This window comes from Passer montanus, unplaced genomic scaffold (genome assembly GCF_014805655.1).
Source record: "Passer montanus isolate IOZ18808 unplaced genomic scaffold, ASM1480565v1 scaffold14, whole genome shotgun sequence".
Lineage (NCBI taxonomy): Eukaryota > Metazoa > Chordata > Aves > Passeriformes > Passeridae > Passer > Passer montanus.
In genome coordinates this window covers 128,559-150,856 of record NW_024360941.1, presented here as the reverse complement: position 1 = coordinate 150,856, position 22,298 = coordinate 128,559, and the positions used below count along the sequence as shown (strand labels likewise).

The 22,298-nt window shown below is 47.0% G+C and overlaps 2 protein-coding genes and 1 long non-coding RNA gene across 4 annotated transcripts; 1 reads left to right on the top strand and 2 right to left on the bottom strand.

The window, feature by feature from the left end:
• Positions 1-85: 85 nt before the first annotated feature.
• Positions 86-5,697, bottom strand: ARL9 (ADP ribosylation factor like GTPase 9). Its single transcript, XM_039699882.1, has 3 exons — positions 5,227-5,697; positions 2,282-2,457; positions 86-1,266 (listed from the first exon to the last, which is right to left on the bottom strand). Exons 1-3 carry the CDS (start codon positions 5,573-5,575, stop codon positions 1,087-1,089), a joined length of 705 nt encoding a protein of 234 aa, XP_039555816.1. The 5' UTR covers positions 5,576-5,697; the 3' UTR covers positions 86-1,086.
• An 8-nt stretch (positions 5,698-5,705) lies between these two features.
• LOC120497889 lies at positions 5,706-9,604 on the top strand. The gene is made up of 3 exons (XR_005626584.1): positions 5,706-6,299; positions 6,432-7,066; positions 9,339-9,604. It is a non-coding gene; the product is annotated as an uncharacterized LOC120497889 (long non-coding RNA).
• On the bottom strand, positions 7,752-22,276 carry SRP72 (signal recognition particle 72). 2 transcript variants are annotated; one of them, XM_039699879.1, is made up of 19 exons: positions 22,119-22,276; positions 20,420-20,540; positions 18,525-18,648; positions 17,586-17,729; positions 16,707-16,818; positions 15,627-15,658; positions 14,934-15,058; positions 14,786-14,843; positions 14,475-14,606; positions 13,941-14,069; positions 13,379-13,451; positions 12,740-12,804; positions 11,650-11,745; positions 11,086-11,189; positions 10,355-10,432; positions 9,611-9,748; positions 9,294-9,331; positions 8,817-8,976; positions 7,752-8,007 (listed from the first exon to the last, which is right to left on the bottom strand). In XM_039699879.1, exons 1-19 carry the CDS (start codon positions 22,219-22,221, stop codon positions 7,833-7,835), a joined length of 2,007 nt encoding a protein of 668 aa, XP_039555813.1. In that variant the 5' UTR covers positions 22,222-22,276; the 3' UTR covers positions 7,752-7,832. The 2 variants fall into 2 exon arrangements, with proteins under 2 accessions (XP_039555813.1, XP_039555814.1); XM_039699880.1 differs by lacking the exon at positions 22,119-22,276 and adding an exon at positions 21,548-21,694.
• Between the last annotated feature and the right edge of the window lie 22 nt (positions 22,277-22,298).

Below are 22,298 nucleotides of genomic sequence, written 5' to 3'. Positions count from 1 at the left end.
CCCCTGTCCCGCTGGCCGTCCCAGCCTCCCGCACCCAACTGCCTGTTCCCCAAATGGAAGAGAAGAGAGCAGCCCGGAGCCGTGGTTAGGGTGGAATTTTCTGCTTTATGCATCTGTTACAAAGGACAAAACCATAAAAGCCTCGTACAATAGATGCGGGTGCAAAACAGGTACTTTACAGGACTGCTCCTGGGTCATGTCCTTTGAGTATAATTAGGAGGACACTGGGAAAGTGGCACTCCTCAGCAGCTTGTCACCTTCCTCACCTGCTGTGCTAACAGAAACCACCGTCAAAAAAAACAGGGTTTTCACAAATAACACTACTTGCTCCAGGACATCTCGGACTAAGCTTAAATAAGCTGCTCAACCTGATGGACAAGTCTCCCACCTTTGCTGCCAATTTAACTTAAAAGCATCCAGTCACTACCTCAAATTACACCATTTTGGTTTTTTGCCTGTAGGCAAAGAAACAATATATTATTGCTTTCATTTTCTTGTTCTTACCCACTAAAGAAGCAGTAACCAACACAATTTCCAGAGATTACCAATTTGCTACTCCCATAACAACTGGGTCCAACACAAAAACAAGAATTGTCACTGTCAAAAACAGTAGTTGCAGCACTTTAAATTTCTGACACTGTCAAGAAGTGAGGTCTCATTTTTAACAGAACACCACTGTTAAAAGGGTTCTGTAAAATCTGTGAAGTAAACATATTTCACTTTAACCTGAGACATCAAGCCATGTAAAATTCACTGGATGCAACTTTCTTCCATGGAAATCAGTGCTTGATTCCCACCTGACATGAAGTTATCTAGCCCATCTAAGCTATATTTTCCCTTAAATCTGCTGCCTAAGAGACAGACTATTTTTCTCCTACAAATATGCTAAAAATAGACTACTTCTCAAATGTATTTTCAAACCACTATAAATTAAGATTTTCTTACCAACTAGATATCACTTTCAGAGGAATTCCACACCCACCAGGAAAGCATATCTGCTAATTTCAGCTGCCATACAGCAAACTGACCATATACTAACACCTGCTCTCCCTCAGCTGCAAACACCGTGTTGTAAGAAAAGAGCTGTCACTGTGTTTCCAAAACCAGCTGCCCTATCAGCTCCCTGGCATCCTGCATGCTGGAGGAGATCTCAGAGCCATCTTCTGCCACATGGGTACCAATCAAGAACATCTTCCTCTCGTCCCCAATATCAGACAGAGCCAGAGCATCGTGAATATCAGTGATGCAATATGCACCTTCGAGGTCCTGTTACACAAAAATAAAACAACCCTGTTAGTTGCAAGAAGTGGTGGCACCATTCTTACGTACCTTTTATGAGGTCACTTCCCGTGTCCTAAAATGCCTTGGGGAAAAGAGTTCATTTCTAACCTAATTTCTTCCCGAAGAAATATGGGTACAGTTGTTTCTATTTCTACACTAATTCCATTGTTTCTGATATCTAAGACCACCTGCACAAGGCAGACAAAAACACTGATGGCCCAAGACCCCAGGTGCCCAGCAAAGAGTTACAAGAATAGGGAAAATATACAACAGTCATGCCCTGCCTGCCTTCTCAGCCACCACTGTTTCTGGTGCAGATGAGTCTGATGAAGGCCAAGCCTGCACTTGTGTTCAAAAGTAACATAAATGACTACTAGTAATGGGCCTCAGTTACTAGAAATTTAGGAGATAACAATGTAGAGCAAACTGAGCATGCAACCTTGATAAAGGAGAATCTGTGATTAAAACCCTTGGGCTTTTCTGTCATCTGATTGTACCAGAGGTCCCATTCTTTTCCAAGTACAGCACCGATCATTGAGACTTCCACAAAGATCTTAGGAGGAAGCACTGCCTTGTGAGGAAAGCTGCTCTTTCTCTCAGATCTCAGAAGCAGCCTTAGGAGCAACCAACCAGACAGTCTGAAGGCAAACAACAGTGCTTCACTCTTTAGCTGCTCCCAGCTGAAGTGGTACTTCTAGGCAGATACTCAGAACAGAAACCTAACTTCAGATCTAACTGTGGTCTTCCCTGAAGCTCCCAAACCTTGCAACTGAACAGCAGCTTCCACCCACAGCTCTGATTGCATCTCACCAAGCACAGGACCTGCATCTTGCAGATCCAAAACAGCCTCAGATTATTTTGTTTTGTGGTCAACAGGTGTGTCAGAAAGACTCCCAGCCATGTGCCCTCCTTAAAGGCATGAAGCCTCTTTTGGAAGGCTTTGTTGCTGTTTCCAAAGTTGCTGCCAGCCCAAGCTGTGGCAGCAGCAGGGAACTCTTACCTGCTTGTTGGCCAGAACTACCACAGGCAGGGTGGAGTCGTTCTGGATTAGCTGATGAAGCAGCTGTTTTGCCATAGGCAGTCGGGCATGATCAGCCGAGTCCACGACATAGACCAGCAGCAGCACTTTGGGCAAGTACATCTTCCAGTATGAGCGCAGAGATTCACTGCCCCCGACTGGAAGAGAAGACAGCAGCACAGCATTCACCAAGTAATTCAAGCACTACTGCTCCCAGAGGTGCAGACAGCAGGCCCTGGGCTGAAACCCCAAGGTATTTGGATTACCAAAACCTCAAAGTATTTGAGCTACTGTACATGAGACCAAAACCAGCTTTATTTTCCTATGAAGGCATATGTGTATGCTCTGGGGGGAAAAAAAATCTTTCCATTTCAAGCTCTTATTTTGAGAGGATTCTGGATTTAGTTTCTTTACAGTTGCTTTCTGCTTTGTTGGTTCTTGCTCTCAAGCAAGTAAGGAGAGTAGAAAACAGTTCAGTGTTTCCATAAACACCAAATGTCCCCATACAGGCTCTCCAAATGCCCATCTCATTTTAGGACAAAGCAGGTGTACAATTTCCAAAGGAGAAATTTAGGTCTGAGGTGTGGAGGGCTCTCGTTGTATTTGTATGACACTAAGAAACTCCCAGCTCAAAACTCAAAAACTCCTGACTCAAAACTCCCACAGTTTTGTCAATAACCAAAGGTGCTTAAGGAAGAGACAACAATCAAGTCCCAGCAGACTCTTCAGGCAACCCTTTGAAGTAATCTTTGCACAGTATCCATTTCTCCATGAGCTCCTCTCTGCTGGATACAGAGGAAAGCTGTTCACCTTCAAAACTAGGTCTTAAAATAATTCTCTGGTGAAACTATAGGCCACAAGTTGTTTGAGATTGTTGCTCGCATATGGGGACAAAGAATTCAGTAGTTTGCTGAGTTTAATAGCAGAAGGAATATTCTGTATCAGTATATTAAGGAATAAGTATCAGTATATTAAGTATTTCAGATTTGTTTTCAGGTCTCTAGGTTGTCTTCAGGCACATTGCAGGACCACTCACTCAAAGAGTACCGAGGTGCTCAAAAGGCATGTGCGAGTCTCTGAAAAGCAGCAAGTTTACAAAGCAATATATCTGGGGTTCCCTATCACAGGAGCTCTTTTCAAAATTGTCTGACTATACAGCCATCTTTTATTGCCCTCTTTGACTGTTCTGTATCAAAACAATTTTGCTTTCATTTAAGTCGAAAGGGTTCAGTAGTTTCAAGAATACAGAAAGGGAAGTAACATTTCCCACTAGAGCATGCCTGCCTCTTCAAGTGGCCCAACGTACTTGGAAGCAGAACTGCAAGTCTGCCACTATGGAAAGGAGCCACAGGGCTGTGACTGACATGTAATGTTTGGGACAGAAGCCTGATTCTGTACTGTGATACTGCAGGGGCTCAGCACTGCTCCCTTTGTTAAGTGTATTCATGCATAGCATAACCCAGGGGTCAGCAACCTCACAGAGAACATTTTTTCCCCGCAAACTTGTAGGAACTCAGCAGAAGGCAGGAGCTCCTACCACCTGCAGAGCACAAGATACCATCCAGTTATCTGTATGCTTGTACAAAGAAAAAGAACAGTTTTCCACCTGTCTAAGCCAGCAAAATAAAACCCCTGCTGTTTGCTGATCACCTTGTGCCGTGCAATCACAGCATAGGCTGCTAACCCCTGGACTAGGCAATGGTACAGACTGGATAAGTAACCAGATTAGAGAGCCATGCATGGATTTACCTGGCTGAAACTGGCCTGAGACATTGCATTTCCCATGGGTCAGATCGCAGCCATCACATCTCAGGCACTACCAACCTGGACCAGAGAGGGAAGGACGACTCAGAAACAACAGGTTCTGCTGTGGTGTGTGCAGTGCTGGGCCCAGACCATCCCCGGGCAGGAGAGACACTGTGGGTTTCTCTGGGCTGAGACAAGCAAAGCACATCCCAGTAGGAGACACCCTCTTACACACCAGGCAAGGGGCACAGACTACAAGCATCTCTCTAAAGATGATTTCCCCAAACCACTGCAGAGACTCCTATGGTAATAAGACTGGGAATGAAACTTTGTCTAAGCAGCCTCATCCCCACACCCCAAAAACTTATGTGGGAACAATACAACTCCTTTAGACCCACTCAACGTACAGAGGCATCTATGGGCTAGCTGCCAACTGAGCCAGTTGAGCACTGGTACAGCACAGTGCAGAAACAGCAGGAATCAATGAGCAGCTCCTGCCTCCAGAGAAGGCAGGCACTGATGAGGCTGGATGTCAGCCTCTCTGTACCAGGGAGTGACCTGACCCCAGGGCCAGCACCTCTCCCACCAGCTACCTGCACCTCAAGCAGCTGTGATGCACCAAAGGCATCACAGGAGATGGCCTCTGCAGGCACAGACAATACCCAAAAATCAGAGCTAACGACAGTACAGATATTTTAACAAACATTCAAAAGACTGTTTAAAGACTAGAAAATACCACTTATTAGGCTTTTGAACAGAACAGGTACAAAGTTTTTCTCTTCTCCCTCTCTTCTTTCACTTATTATTTATTCATCTGTAACTCTTGCCCTTTGCCAGGCATGAGCACCAAGGAGAAGCAGTACAAGAGCTATGGGCTACAACACGGGGCTTACTGGGGAAACCTCTTCTGGTTTCACCCAATCAGGCTTATTACCCATCTCTCTCTGGGAGCAGAATTCCCAGGATGTCAGGGCTGAATGAAAACTGATCTCTAACACCCTTGTGTCTTCTCCTTCAAAGAGGCTGAGTAGGAAAGCAGAATCCCCAAGGAGAAAATAATCACAACTTCACATTATCGAAGCAGGCATGTGGGGACATTGAGGTTTTAATATATGTGCCTGATCCCTACGGCACAAGACAGGAACTTATTTTATGTTCAATACTAAAACAGGTTCACTCACTCTCCAGAAACTCCATCTGAGACTCCTCGGTGTTGATGCAGATGGCATTGAAGCCCTCGGTGGGAGCCACGCTGCGCTTGACGTGGTTAGTTGCCAGGGAGTGGAGAATGCTAGTCTTCCCAGCCCCATCCAGGCCCAGCACCAGGATCTGCTTACCGTGTCCTTTACCCTGCAAAGCGAGGGGCAGCACACTTACCCGGGCAGCCGGGGCTAGAGCAAAGCTTAGCAGGGCTGGGGGAAAGAAGGGGCTGAACAAGGGGCCTGGAGGGCACAGCAAACGCCCCTTCGCGGTGAAGAAGCTGCAGATGCCCGCGGGGCTCCTGCGGCACAAGCGCACGGCCGCAGCCATGGGGGATCCCTGGGACAGCAGCGGGCCCCGGGCACCGCGGGGCAGGAAAGCGGGGAGAGCGGCCCCGGCCCGGCCACCGCCCCTCCGCGGCTCAGGCCACGGCCGCGGCTCAGGGCCGAGACGGGCGGCACCGGACACCGCGCACCCGCACCGCGCACGGAGAGCGCCCCCGCAGCGCCGAGCGCGGCTGCCGCCGCCAGCCGGGCAACACGCGAGCGGCGGTGAAACACACAGCGAGCCCTGCCGAAGGAGGCCACGGTTTCCGCACACCTGCTGCTGCACCCCCCGCTCCCAGCCCCGCAGGATTTGTTCGCAGCTTGTTCTGCCTGCGCGCCCAGCTCCGGCGCAGCAGTCAGAACACTGTCCAGGTGCCCGGGACAGGGCTCCGCAGTGTCACGAGTCTGCCTTTCCATCAGGCCAGAGCTTGTGCTAGGTTTCACCAGAGAAGACGCCGGAAGAGCAGAGCTGCGTTCTCCTCCGATACCTCCCCTCCAAACAAGGCATTGCTGCAGGACAGTGGTCTTTCTCTCCTGTAGTCATCAGCTGCTAAGTGGAGGCACATCACCCAGGGAAGTAATTTAAAACAACACTCTTTGTTCAGCACGCAGTTGGCAGCAAGTGCCTGCCAGCCATTCATGCAACTGGTTTCTTTCTCTATGCTCTGTTCCTTTCTCTTTCAGACAACACACTTTCAGCCCCCTTCTCAGATATTCCCCCTGTACAGGTAAGGTAAAAAAAATGGATTCTGCAGAGTAGATTTTTACTGCCGGGAGACTCAGGAGTTGTTTTTTCTCAAGCCACTGTAACATGTCCCTTAGTCCCTACTTTTTAAAGCCTTTGCTTTAAATTGTTTCAGAGACAGAAGCTTTTGCCTTTTGGGCTGACATCTGACAACCCTCTCCAAGGCACATTTCCACCCACTGACAGTCCGTGTCTGGAAAAATGTTTTGGCTACATTCAGATCAAACCAGAATTTTCAAAACCTGTGTTGAAAGATACTGGTTTAGCATGAGTAAGTTTTCAGCAGAATGAGATACATAGTTATAATATACAATTTAGTATGCCGTTTGCTTAGCTTTACTTGCTCAGGATGAGTAGCTGGATTTGCTGAAGCCTTGGGCTGCAAACCATGAACTTACACCTCCATAGCTGAAATTAGTTTTCCTAATAATTTTCCTAGTAGCTGGCACATTGCTGTGTTTTGTCTTTAGTACAGGAAAAATATTGATAGCACACTGTTGTTTTCATTGTTGATAAATGTGTTTATCCTAACTCCTGGGCTTTTTTTGGTTCCCATGCTGCTAGCAAGCAGGTTCAGAAGATAAGGAGACAACTGTCAGCAAAGCTGCAGCTTCATAAGAACCATCAACAGCCTTCCTGCACAGACACAGAGAAACACCTCAGTAGGGTGTTAAAGATCCAGACCGAAATAACCACTGGGCCAAGAGGCTTGATGCAAGCTGCATGCAGGACAGGCACTTAGTCTCAAAGGTATCATTTCTTGGGGATTTCCTTTGTTCTGGGTCCCTCTCCAGAGTCACTGAGCTTAAGCTGACCTGCTGCTGTACCACTCTTTATTTTCATAAACCCAGCACCCAAGACTTGTAGGAACATAGGGTCAAGGCCAAAGGAGGAGGAAGGGCACCTCAGACAACCACACGCATTCCGGTCACTTTTGTTTTGCCATTTAGAATAAGGCAGCTGGGCTTGCAGAAAGTGGGACATTGAATCTGCTGCCATTCACTTCACCATGTTTTCTCCTAACAGTCTTGTTATCCCCCTTCAGCTTATCTTATGCTGTATTAGAAAGCCAAGATGTTGGTTTCTAAGATGCTTTGTGCCTTCGCTCTTTGGTGGTCAATGACTAACTGACATAAGAGACAGTGCTTGCATCATGCATCGATAAATCTGCTAAAGGCCTAAACTGACATATGCAAGAGGAGCACGAAACTACATTTTAAGAAATTCTTGATTGTCTCATATCTGTTAAAGGTCTGGCAACACACAAACAGATTTCTTCTTAGGGGCTATATTTGACTTTGATGGCAACAACCTAAGTCACAGTGGGGGCAAATGTGAGGAAGGGAACTTGGTGAGCAGAGAGATCACGGCATCTGTACCAGCCCATCTCCCCCCAGACCACTGACAGGCAGCACAGAGATCCAGATTCCAGGAGTCTTTTGCCATCACTTGCTTTTGACCTTTATTCTGCAATCAGCATCACGTATTGAAGGAGGGACGTTACACATCCTACTTTTTACCACCCTCCTTTAGACCCTTTCTTCTTTTTCTGCTGCTGTTTTTTCTTGGTGGCTGGAGCACCCGCGGGTTTTTGGTGCCTGGGAGGGATGACGTTACTTGTAGCCGATACAGCTGCCCCGCTGCCAGGCCGAGGGGAGGTAGGTGGGCTGCTGGCAGTTCTACTGGCGTCCCTGCAGGAAGGCAAGAGAAAAAGGCACCGTGTGGGTTCACAACCACCTGCAAGACGTGGTACTAGTGCAGGGAGCTGACAGTGAAAAGCAGCATCTGCCCCATTAGGTAGCAAGCATTATGTATGAGAGGGCACTCATGCAAGGAGAGGCTTCAAGAAGGAGCTGGCAGAGGATGGGAATATGTCTTGAAGGGCAGCAATCAACTTCTAACTGATGTTCACTAGATAGTGTAAATCACTGACAATGAAAGCAAGGATAACTTTTGAATAGATATGTGACAGCTCATGCAACACACAGGAAGCCTTTCAGATCCCTCTCCTAGGCAGTGCAAACCCAGTATCCCTACTCTCAGATGCTAGTAAAACACCATCTTCCTGTCAGGCTTCATACTTAATGGTAATTCTTGATTCCAGCTCAAATAATCAGTGTCAGTTTAGAAGGAAGTATAGTGCTTTCTCAAATCATGGCTAATGGTTCTGCAGCTGCCAAAAGACTTGAAAGCAAATTGCTCAAGAGAAAGCATGCAAAATTAATCTCACTGCCAAAGGAGAAGCACATTAAAAGACTATGAGAATTTTATTTACACCTTGGCTCCTTCAAGCATGCCTATCCTATCACACTAGTTTTCAGGAACCTATAGGGATCTCCAGGGAGAGCAGATGGTAGCAGGTTCAAGCAGCAAAATACAATGTCACTTGTGCTACCCGCAGTTAGTGTGGTGACAGAGCTGCAGCAGAGCAGCACAAACACAGCCCTCCCAGTTGCCCAGGAGTGAATCCCCCATCAATCCTTGCAAAGTGGGTACTTACAGTTCAGAGGAGCCAGTTGTGGTTGAACCCTGAGTCCCCTTGCCAACCTGATCCTTCTTCTTGCCCTTCTTCCGTCCGCGGTAGTAGGACCGCTCTCGCATTGGAAGCCACCGCTCAGGGTCGGGAGTCACCTTGGGGTCATAATTCTTGGGCAGCTTTCCTGCAGAACATCCAGTGCCAGGAAATGAGACTGGGGTCAACACACCAGAGACATCACCAAGGGACATGCATGGGATGGCAGCAGCGATGGGATGGCAGCGCAAACAGACCAGCAACCCCATCACCCTATCAGGGTGTTGCTCTCACTCCTGAGGAAAGTGCCATAACCAAACAAGCTATTATGAAAATCCAGGTTTCCAGACACAGTCCTAGCAAAGGGCTCTAGCTCCTAGGGACCTGGAGGCTGGCTACTTGAAGAAAGAATCTGGAGAACTCTCTGGAGGTGTGCTGTTTCAACAGCTAAGAAATACAACTTACCCTTCTTTTTTTTCTTCTTTTTCTTTACTTCCCCTTGTCTGAAAGGAAAACAAGACTTTGTGACGTACCAGAGACAGAGCAGACAAGTCAACTAAAAACTAGCTCTGGAAGAAGCTAAACCATTCCCATCTCTCTAAGAACTTGGTCTGCTGCTACATAAAGCTCCTTGCAGTCAAACAACAGTGTCCCTTTCCATCAGCCGGCCTTCTACAGCAATGCCTTCACCACACCAGGTGTGATTTCTGAACCACCCCAAAGAAGGATGCACCAGAGATATAGCAATAAAATTAAATAAAAAATATAGCAGCCTGCTTTACCCTTGCTCCTTCTGCTGGTTGTCTCCAGTGAGCTTCCCAGCTTTCTTCCGAACGTAGGTTGCTCCATGGGAGTTCTCCAGTGCATCAACATCTACTTTCAGTGACATGGTGTCTGAGGAAGGCAAGTGTTTGCTAAGACTGCAAGGGAAGAGTTCAGGGATGCAAACCAGCGAGCATAAACACCCATGTTCTTCCAGACAGCAAGAGGCAACCTCAGCTTAAATAAATTCTGTCTGTTAACAACGCAGACCCCAGACAGGCCTATGGGGCTATTTCCATCTCTCTCACTAGCTTCTTATACAAGTTGGGATGAGCTGCTTAATCACCATCTGCCTCATTCTTCCCTCTTTAATACAGGGACACAGGGAACAACTTCCAGTGAAAGAGGCTCAGATGACAAAAGCAGTATGTAAACCAAGCTCTTGCTTACCCATGTTGCATCAGTCCTGCATTACTATCACAGGTTTAAGATTCTGACAGAAAAGATGCAGGTGCTCTTGTTTTTGGTTCCACCTTGTCTTATTAATTCTCAAAGAGGAGGAGGCCAAAGATAAAAGGGTCCTGAGATATCACAGTAATGAAGCCAATTAGAGAAATAATATAGTTCCAGACAACTTGACCTGGATATGTAGCTGTTCCAGAGAGGTTCCTTGCCTTTCTTCAGGTAAGTCTGAAGTCCCCACACAGCTGAAAATCCAAGGAAGCAATACCCAAACACCTCTTTCACCACCATTAAAAGGATACATTTTAGCTTTTTCAGGGTCAACCAGGGAATAGGCAGAGATGAGCTGTGCCAGAGTATGCACATCTTTTGGGTTTTGCCTTTTTAGAGGAAAAAAAACCAAAACAGAAAAGGACCAAGTTACCAACGTTACTCATCTCCAAGACTGGTAACACCACACAGTGCTTGCTACTGCAACACAGTTGCTATCTGCAGGGACAGGCATGTTAGTATGTGGTCTCCTCCAGAGCACACCACCAAACATCACGGGTGTGGATTAAGGGAAGTACAGACAATTTCACAGTATCATGAAGCAAGCAACAAAAGAGGGAAAAACCCAGCAGCAAAGGCAAGTTAATACTCCCCCCAGTAAAAGATTCCATTAAGTGTACAACAGAAACTAAAACCTAGACATCCATGTTTATGTAGCACTAGAAAAAACTGCATTCCAGTCCCCAGAGAAATGTTCACTGCACACAAGAGGCTTCTGGGATAAGTCTACCAGGTTTTCAAGTGAGCATCAACTATAGATCAAATTAATTATCTCCCCTTCCTCCAAAATACAGCCTTGCACTGAAGCCGCTGTGCAAAAGCAACTACCAATGACAGCTACTAGTTAATCAAAATTGTCAGACACTGCCTGCCACCAGACAGCTTGCAGAGGACTCTGGGTAGAGACCTGCTGCTCAGCATTTGCTTCATGCAAATTGTCTACAGCCACAGTCTGAGCTGCTCAGCAGCTGACCCAACTCACTTCCAGAGCTCCTCCAAGTCGCTGATTGCTTCCTTCTTCCTGCCATGCTTTAGTTTGAAGTTGGCAGCTTCCCTTATCAGTGACAAATGGACAGGAGACTTTGGCTGAAAGACACAGCAGCCATGATTAGTTCCTTATTATCACAGCATGGAGCCCAGCTCTAGCTGGCTTTAATGCACCTGAGGCTTGGGCAAGGAGAACTGAGTTAACATCCTGTCATGCAGAAACCAGACCACCTTTTCCCTCTGGGAAGTGAGGCAGAACTGCATGGGACAAGGCAGCTTGCTGCTCCACCATATTTTCCCATCAGGGAGAAGTCCAGATTGCTACATTTATGCATCCATTGATGCTACCCTCCTAATCTGAGAGGAGCTGCTGCTCCCTATTTGTAACACATATAAAATAATACATTATTGATAAATGTTCACAAAACAGGAGCTCACATGTCTCCAAATCCCCAACTGGATAACTGCTGAGGCTATGCATCAACAGGAAAAGTTCAATTGGACTGGCTAGAAAATCCAGGACAGATTCCTGCACGTTAGCTCCTCTGGTCTGACTTGCCTGGTGTTGCTGATACCACTGGATAGCCTGCGTGAAGACTTCAATTGCACTGTCAATATCCTCTTCATGACTGTACATTGTCACCAACGCAGACACCTGCAAACATTCAAGAGCAGTAAATAGCACATCTTCATGCAAATTGTCTACAGCCACAGTCTCAGCAGTTAAACGATGGGTTTCCCAAAAGTAGAGTCAGTGTGAGCTTTCTGCTCTGTCCCTAAAAAACAGCTGTGGTAACAGGCAAGATACCCAGGCCACATCTTCCTACCTAAGTCACTCCCAAAGGAACATCCCCAACATCTTTTTGCTATGGTACAAGCCTAAGATTGCATTCATAGAAGGAACCTTCCTGTCTTGGCACATAATTTGCTTATCAGAGACTCAGTTTCACTAGAAAACTTTTTTCATCCCCCATTCTCTACCCCAAAAGCTATGAAAAAAGAAATCAGCACTGAAGAGATTATAAGGATACCATCCATTTGCTGGCATTCCAGTCACAAGTACAGGTGACCCAGGGCAAGGAGCTGTTACTCTTAACTGCCCCTATAAATTATTTTGATCATTCACACTTACAACTGAAAGAGATCCACAACTATCAGCCCCTGTTCAAGATGCTTATGCTGAACATGTAAGCACTTACAAGGCCATCAAGCTTTTCTGAACAGCAGGTGTGGATAAGCATGCAGATCAGGGTGATGCTGCAAGGATGGAACACAGCTCTTTCCCCCTAAGGCCTGCTGTCCTAAAGCTGCTTCTAAAACGTCCCAACAGTACCTACCAGCAACCAGCAGTTGCTCCAGTATGTTATGCAAGTAAATCCAAGCAACATGCAGGACTGAGAGATTACCAGGGAGTGGGAACATAGGCAGAGAGCATCCCTCTGACAGGCAGAGTACTTCTGTGACTACGTTCAGGCTACCTCTAGCAAGTTCTAATACCACCTTTATCCAAGACAAGGAAGATGGACTCAGAATCCCTGCAGACACTCAAGTCAAGTGGCAACCACGGGGAAGAGGCAAAAAGGAGCAAGCGGTGCAAAGCTCTCCTACAAGGGAAAAACCTTACACAGTTCAGACGGAGTTTTGCTTACCATACCAGGCTTGTGCTGCAGTTCTTCTATGCTCCTCAGGATCATGCAGGCTTTGGTGACACTGCCTAGAAGAGAGACAAGGAAGAACACACTCTGAATGGCATCACAACACCTGATCACACCAGTGAACTTCGAGCCAAAGGTAAACAATGGGGACAGAACAATTCCCCTTCTCACATCTCCCCCACAACATCTCCCTCATTGCAGGAGTTAATGACAGGCCTCCACACAATGGACCTTTCTGCATTTGTCACATCCTGCAAGGGTTCAGGAGCAAGCTTTGGCTACCAGGGAGTTCTCTTCAGGCTCAAGTCTGTGCTGCCTGGCTGCATAAAGGAATGGTACCATTATGGAGCCTGACACTGCTCCCAAAATTATCCCACCCCAGAAGAGATTCAGCATTTCACAGAGACTGTGGGCATTTCTGCCAGCAATCTGTGGAGCCTGTGTATCCAGACATTAGCTATCAGTATTATCCTGCCATAGCTAAATATATGTATTACCTGACTGAAAGTATCTCTGCTCTGCACCCCTGTCACAACAGTGACTGCAGCAAAGATTGCCCTGAAGGCTCGTTTTCTTACCCCTTGTACCCTTGTCATGTGCAGACACTTCCCAACAAAGGAGGACACTAGATACCTTGAGCAATTTTTAGCTGGGCCATCGTCAGCTTGATCTCAGCCGCATTGGCAGGGTGCTGGTCTGCAAAGTCCTGAGAGTCAGAAGAAAGAACAATTCAGCTTGTGTGTGGGCACCAGGCTGCTGCTTTGGTGAATCATATGTCATGCTCACTCACAGCAAGCTGGCAAGAGCCAAAGAAAGCTTTCCAGCACAGGCAGATTTCAGCACACGGCAGAGAAGGACCCCCAGGTGTGCCCTTTCACATTTCTGTCCCAGGCCACTCAATCATTCCAAAGAAGGGTGTTACAAACTGCTTGTAAGCAGAGCAGCAAAGCCTACTGCTTACCCTAGAAGTCTACTACAGCTTCATAAGCATAAAAATCAGAGGTGTAAGGGAACTATTTCCCTTTAAAAGCAGAATTGTTCAATTGAAGGCTTTCCAGCAGCATTAAACAAACCAAAATAAGTAGTCAGATACCCCTGGAAATTTAAACCAAACAAAACAAACTAAGGGAAAACAGCACAGGAAAACACAAAGCACTAGTTTAAATGGTGCTTGGCCAACTTGCTCTTAACCTACCTGCAGAAGCCCTACAGCCTTTGCATGCTGCTTCTCACGACACAGCTGGGCTGCCTGGATAAGCACAGGGAGCAGATGCTCAGGGCTCTGGGACTGCAGGCTTGCTGACAGCTTGCGGCACTGATCTGCCTGGAATGGAAAGAGGGAACACACTTTTCTCAACCTCTGCGAGCACCTTACTCAGGGCTAAGAAACCAACAGTACCTAAGAAGAGATACTAGTGGTGACTGCCCTGAAATGAGTACACAGAACCAAGAAGTCCTCTTAGTGGCCCTTCAGATACATCTAAGAACCCCCACATCCCTTTTTGTCTTCTAGCTATCTCCACAACATCCTCCTATTGGCTACAGCAATACCCAAATCACTAAATAGACAGTTGTGCTTTTAGGGATGATTTTATTTTTCTGCTCACTTATGTGCCTAAACCAAGTGGTCCTATCTTCTGAAATAGAACAGCTGCATCTCCATTTTTGCCCAGTCAAACTCCTGTGGATTTAATCCATAGCTACTTACTGCAGATCAGTTTTCCCCTACCTGGTTTGTGTACATTGCAAGCAAAGCTTTGTTGAATTCAATTGCCTGGAGCTGCTTCTTGGAGAGTTTATGCTCAACACCTTCTGCATTGGTCAGCTTCACCTTTTTCTTTGAATCAAAGACATTTTGGTCCTGGGGAAATCGAACATCATGAGAAGATTTCACTACATTCCTTGAAGAAGAAAAGGTCCCTGGGTCCACAATTTAACTACTGTTTAAGAAAACATCTTCACTGATTATCTCCCTTCTCTCCACAGAAGCAGAGAAGCAAGCTGACTAACCACAATGAAAGTGGCAAGGTAATTCTATACCTTGTTAATTGTGATGATATTATTTGCAATGACAGCAAGGAGTCCTACATCTGTTGGCCTGCAGATAAGAAAAGCACAAAGCATACTGTTACTGAACAGCAGTCTTGCACAGACTGAAGGCTGAGCATTTGTTTAAAAAAAACCTTACTTCAACTTGATTATTTGATTGTAGAGCTGTAGAGCATCCTCTGTACGCCCCTGCAGTTGCATGATATAAGCCATCTGACCATGAATAATAGCCAGTTCAGCCTCAATGTCTTCTTCTGTCACATCCTGAAGGAAAATCAAAGCAAAAAGTAAAAAGCTGCAATCTCACATCTCTTCCAGCTTCAGCATTCTGCTGGCAAACATCTGTGAGCATTCCTGGGCAGTATTAGCAGCAAAGTACCCCAGCCACCACAGGTGAAGGCTGCAGCCACAGCACAAACAGAAGCATATCTGAGTTAAACTAGGAGAAAAGAAAGCTTCACCTACTCCAGCCAGAATCTGAAGATTACCTTAACTTGTACATTCAATCTGCCATTCTGCAATGATTGGTTACGAATTCCCTGTTTGTCACCACTACTCATCATATTCATCCCTAGCAGGGGTAGGTCACAGGGAGGTTTCAGACAACCTGCACCCTTCTACTTGCACCAGAACAGGCAACTATGCAAGGGGCACAGCAGCAAACACCCTGTGGTGTCAGCTGCCCTCCTGCAACAGCTGTGATGCTGCCCCCGCCTCACAAGCTGGTACCAGCAGAGCAGCCTTGGCTCTGCTCTGGCTCTCTGCACTTTGGGACTGCACCCTTGCTTCCACTGCTGCAAAGCAAACACTCTCCAGAACATCAGGAACTTACCGAGTCTTCTGACAGTGACTGGCGGCACAGCTCTGCAAGGAAAAACATGGAAAAACACAATTTAGAAGGCTTCAGGGTGAAAAAAAAACAGACAAAAAGCATGGGGGAACATAAAACTTTTTCATGTATCCCTTAAACTTCTGCAGCACTACAAGGGCACAGCAGACTACCAGTCTGATGATGGATGGGACTAAGCATGAGAGAGCAGACTGTGTAATGCAGAAGAACAATCAAAGGCACAGAAGATACTCTCCCACCCAGACACTAATTTTCTCTCCTGAACAAACTTCCTTGGACCTAGCTCCTGATTCTTCCCATAGGGATCAGCTGCAGCTGCTCACCAGCCTTGTGAGTTAAGCTCTGCAAGCCTGCAATATTCAGCTTACAACACCTTTTATGAGGCAGCAATTCTGTTACTTTTCAGTACCCATACTAGTCACTTCTTTACTTTCTCATACTTCACCAGAATATCACTTGTTTGCTCCCCAAAGGACTACTATCAAAGGACATAGGCTCAAATAACACATGCTTATCAGTTGTATGGGACACTTGTTATTCTTCATCAAAACTGGGACAGAACTGACCTATTTATCTGCAAGAGCAATTAAATCAGACAGAACTAGTCCTTCCTAGTTCTCTCCCCAGATTTTTTTAAACACACAAAATCCCCTTTCACCCCACAGAAAAAAAATCCTCTTTGCTAAAAGCTCATTTACTGGCTTATAATAATTTATACCATGAAGTACTTTAAACTTTTATAGCATGTACTCATACATACTCATACTAACAAAATCTCATCTCATGTTTATGAGATTACACTCACATTTACTTCCTGCTCCAAAAAAATGCTCAAAGTTATTGAATACAAATCAGGGGGCTGTAAGAGAGCCAGGACATGCTGTATGTCTCTGGAAAAGAGTTCCAGAGGAACACTCATCCAAAAACACCAACTTCACAACAAATTCTGCTGCTGATGAGTTTTTAAATTCAAAAAAGCCCTTTTCCTCTGATTTGTGTATCACAGAGCAATTAACTACTTCTACTACACAAAGCATCCCTCTCACCTCACCAGGCTTTTACCTTCTGCTTTTTGTAGCTTTTTCATTGCTTCATTCAGCTTTCCTTGCCCAATCAATGCACATGCACTGTTATAACACAGCTCGTAGGTAGCTTCTCGAAGGCCTAAATCCTCCTAGCATGAAAACCAAATATAACATTGCATAAGCACCAAGAGATTTAACAGGCAACACACATAAACCAGAGTTTTTGTGTACATTCAAACTAGCCCTTGAAAAATAAATTTAAGAAGCACATTTAACAGGGCACACACCTGGCCATTAAGTTGCAGCACAAAGGATCTTCCCTCACACTGCACAAAGTCAGAGGCAACTGACAAGGCAGCAGGGAAACTCCAGCCTGAACCTAGGGACTACTTAGGCTGGTGCAAGAGGGCAACTAAGAACTGCTGCTCTAGAGAATTAGAATGTGGATCCAGAGAACAGAAAGCTGAGCATGCTGTGTGCACCTCCAAGGACAAGGATTTCTAAACAAATGTGATCATTACAATCTTCATTGTTCATTAACAAAAATATTTCCAAGCATGGCTGGGTGATCAGAACAACTAGCTTTAACCCTGGGCAAGAAGGTAAAGAGACAGAAAAGTGCTAGTCACCATAGGTGTTCTGCTACTGCAGGTTCAGAAAGATCTACTTCCTGCTTTGCTGTGACATCTAAAGTACAAGCTCTCTAGAGATCAAAGGTGAAGTGTAATTCATAAATAATAACAGCATTTATTTCTCCATATAGGGAAAACCACTACATGATCTTCAACAGACTCAGAAATCTTTATGAGACAGGAACACATTTCTGTCCTGTTCAGTATCCACAATTCCAATACAATTTGTATCCTGTACTCCTTGGCTCTCACTCTTACTCCCCAAGACATACATACTCACTTACTGGCACCACCTTCTCCCAGGTGCTTTGTGCTGCCACGACAGCAGAGAGGTTGGTTTTTCTCTCCTCCTCATACTCATCCTGGGAGTTGCGGATGAGATCCCTGTACGCAGCCAGACAATCGTCATAGCGCTCCAGTCTGTACAACTGAGAAAGGAAAGGGATTAGCCCTCAGAACAGTATCCTTCTGCTCATGCTGGTAACTACAGCCTCCTTCCTCCCTCCCCATGGACTGGGGGCACCGTATGTTTTAAGCTGAACATTACTAACATTTGCATCTACCTTTAAGGGCAATCTATATAGACTACACTTGCAAGGACTCGAGCAATGACACCAGATACCTGCACAAAAATGACACAGCTCCTACTCCTAAAACAGCTTCTTTAAAAGCAGCAGTTTACTCAGTTTTGTCCTCAAACAGCCTTCTTCCAAATTAGATCGCCTCTCTAAGAAAGAAATTAAATGAATGGTCTTTCATGCAGCTGAGAGAAGATAGCCAATTCTTCACAAAACTGTTCTGATCAACCAGGAAAAAAAGAAGGGGAAAAAGCATAACTTCTTTTCCACATCACTTTTAATGCCTGAGACATCAGGTCCCACAAACCATTCCTGAACAGGTATCTAATGCAAACAGATAGCTGAACCACAAACAAATCCCATCAGATCTCTTCCTTCCTCAACCAGATGGCTAATATCAGGCCAGACCCAGGAAGGGAGCAGAAGTCACAAATATATTGCTTTGGTTCTGTGGGAATAAGATGATGACACTGCCTCCAGAAACAGGTAACTGAAAATTCACAGAAGTTTGAGCAGCTGGAACCATACCTCTCCTTACCTTCACACCAGAGAAAGAAATTCTGTCCCCATACTTGCCTCCCATTAGAGGGGGGACAAGGCATCCAGCATATGAAACTCCCACCAGGAAGAAAAGCTTGTAATTACCACTTGTCCATAAAGCTCCTTCAGTTTGTCTGTCTGCTGACTGGCACTCTGAATGGTCTTGAGAGCACTTTCAATACGGTTCAACCTGTATTCACAGTAGGCCTTCTCAAAGGCAATAACATCACTGCAAGGACAAGACAAAGGCTGACAGCAAGCACTAGAGTTTCATTCAACAGCATTCACTCACATATAACCAGCCCCAACTAGTCACAGACTGCTAAATAACCAAAAATCCAAACACATGATCCCAGATTACTGAATTATGTATCTGCTGAGCACTGTAAGTATCTTCTATCTACCTGGTGTTCAACAGAGAAAGCAGGTAAAAACTTAATCCAAAAAAAAGGTTCCCTTTTAATGGCATTTCCACACACATGGTATTCTAAATCCTCTCTGCTCCAGGCCGCCTACTAATTATGCTAATCAAATGCTTAAAAGGTAAAACAATAGCAAACTTCATTCCATGACATTTTCTTAAGAAGGCATTACATTGCAATGAAACATTGTTACAGCAAACTTTTAAACACAATTGACTCACAGAGAGAGAGAGGAAAAGGTATAAAACACAGCCCCACTTACAGGCCGATACCAAGACAAAGGTAACATTAACCTATTTTGAAATATGATTGCAGCAGAACTGCAGCAAAAGGGTTTGCCTCTGCCAACATAAACTGGCTTCAAAGCAAGCTCAGACCAGCAGGGAAGCATTCTCAAAGAAGCAGAGCCTTGAATGCTGTGTTCTGCCTACCCCTCTGAGTTACCACTTAACCCAAAGGAAAATTAATCAGCAATTCCTTTAGTTCATGCCTGGGGCCACTTATTATCAAGCTTTACTTTGCCTATTTAAAATGATCTCAATTCAACTGAGTATTAAGGAAGTTTGAAAATTAATGGCATTTGGAATTAAATCAAAGCAGCCTCAGTGCAGGATAGGAAAACTTCAAGACAGACCAAGAACCACCACTCTCCTTGCTCCACAGGACACAGACACACAGCAGAATGAGCCGAAAGAAGTTACAGGAAGAACTTGGAAACCAGCTGAATACAAAAAAAAAATTTCTTCTCTTTACCATATAATAAAATAATAAGCTAAAAAACTTGAACTAAACCCCTTTTGTCCTGGGAAAGAAGGAACTGGTGAACAGGGTAATTATGTGTTATTCAGATGCAAACAAAAACAAAGGTATGTTTCATCACACTGATAACTTCAACACACCTTTCTGGGAAGTTCCTTAATAAAAACAGCATCTGAAACACAACAATTTTGCTGCCAGCCAGTTCTTGAGTAGCACTTTTCATCCTTGTCATTGCACAAAGAGCATCCTTATGAAGAACAAAATTAGCATCTTAAGGACACAAATGAGAAGCTTGACTTGTTCTCAAACACAATTTGTCTGCAAGGTCCTGGTTTTCAGAGGGTGCACAAAGGGCTTGCAGCGCACCAAAAGCTGAGGCAGATCCTTTGGGATGGCAAAGCAGAGGACCCCAAGGAGCCGTAGGACGAGACAGCAAGCCAAGCCAACAGCTCACTGCCACCAACAAAGGCTTCTCCCTTCTCACTTCCCTCCCAGAGAGGCCTGTCCCCGTCCCTCGCACCAGCCATGCTACCCAGCCACGTCTACAAGCAGAATCAGCACGTGAAGGCGGACGAAAACTCAGTCAGGGACAATCCCTTCAACAGCAACAGCAAGATGTTAGACTGCCTCAAACTCAACCAGACCCCATCTCACCCCTTCCATAAATAAGTCTGTCACTGAGAAGACCAACCCCAATGTCTTTGAGCATATCCTGGTCCTTATTCTGCTGCCTTATTAGTCCCCTCTACTGAATCTGCAGCAGCTTCTCAAGGACTCAGGAGTTTCACATTTTGCAGAGCACAGCAAGACACAACTCACCTGGTTAACACTTTAGTGTGGGTATTGATTACACCCAGGGCTTCCTTGAAGTTCCCATTCTGGATAAGACACACTACTTTACACTGAAGTGCTGTCACGTCGTCTTTGTTGATCTGCAGTACTGGAGGAGAAACCACAATGATCCAACTCAAGCACACCCAGGCTTTGTAAGAGACTCATACCAACAGAGCTGCAAAAACCCATCCTAGAGAGTGGCCACATCAACTTACAGCATCCTGGCACGGCTTGCTTGGCTCAGATCATAAACAAACCCCAGCAGGGTAAAAGAATCCAGCACAGATCCTGAACTTACCAGAAGCATGCACTGTGCTAACATGTCTGGAAGAGAGCGGCTCCAAAGGGGCGAAACACACCTGGGCAAACCTTTCCCTGGCATTCCACTGCCCGGCAAAGAACACTGCCAAGGCCCCAGTGCCACGTAAAGGACACTCAGCAAGGAAAACAGCTGGTACAGAAGAACAGTGTGGCTTGTCAGGGAGTCACTCTACACGCTAAAATTTTCTGCCCGTGGATGGCAGTGAATGGGAACTGGAAGAGGGGCATGGGTTTTGCTATTTCATTTTTTTCAGGGATGCCAGCTTTTCCAGGACAGGAGATAAATCCCTACCGCCTACCAGCAGCAAAGACAGAACTTATAACCACGACGTGCCTGACACTGCAATCCCGTTTTGGATGCCTAGCCACCAAAACAACACACCTCAACGTGAACTCTCCGTTTCCAGCAAGTTGTTGCTCCCAAGTCAGTCAGTCCATATGCACAACACCACTCCTCCAGCTCCCGGGGGAAAAGCCCTCCTTCCTCCCACGAGCAAAACGGAAGGAAAGCCCACGAGCAACTCCGAAAGCTTAACCCACGGCAAGGGATGCGCGATGCAACACAAGGGCCCGATGGTCACGGTGCGGCAGCGGAGCCTGCGCCCCTGCCGCCCCTCCTCCCTCTGCCCCAACACAGCAAGAGCCCCGCAGCCTCTGCCCGCAGCGCCGCTCCCGGCACGAAAGCCACGGACGGACACCACCCGCTCCCGCCACACCGAGCGACCCTCCACAAGGCCAACGCGCCCGGGCACAGACCGCAGACCCGCGGGCCGGCACTGTCGCCGCACTCACTCTTATTGACGGACTTGAGTGCGCGGGCGAAGTCGCCGTTCTGGCCGCAGCGGTTCACCTCGCTCCACAGCCCCGCCGCCGCCCCCGCGGCCGCCGCCATCTTGGCCCCGGGACTAGACACACGTCGCGGGGGCGGCGCCGCGCCGGAAGCGGAAGTGCCGAGCGGGGCCCCGCCCCCGAGCGGCGCTCGTGCCCTTCCGGCAGCGCCCCCGGGCGGATGCACAACACCACTCCTCCAGCTCCCGGGGGAAAAGCCCTCCTTCCTCCCACGAGCAAAACGGAAGGAAAGCCCACGAGCAACTCCGAAAGCTTAACCCACGGCAAGGGATGCGCGATGCAACACAAGGACCCGATGGTCACGGTACGGCAGCGGAGCCTGCGCCCCGGCCGCCCCTCCTCCCTCTGCCCCAACACAGCAAGAGCCCCGCAGCCTCTGCCCGCAGCGCCGCTCCCGGCACGAAAGCCACGGACGGACACCACCCGCTCCCGCCACACCGAGCGACCCTCCACAAGGCCAACGCGCCCGAGCACAGACCGCAGACCCGCGGGCCGGCACTGTCGCCGCACTCACTCTTATTGACGGACTTGAGTGCGCGGGCGAAGTCGCCGTTCTGGCCGCAGCGGTTCACCTCGCTCCACAGCCCCGCCGCCGCCGCCCCCGCGGCCGCCGCCATCTTGGCCCCGGGACTAGACACACGTCGCGGGGGCGGCGCCGCGCCGGAAGCGGAAGTGCCGAGCGGGGCCCCGCCCC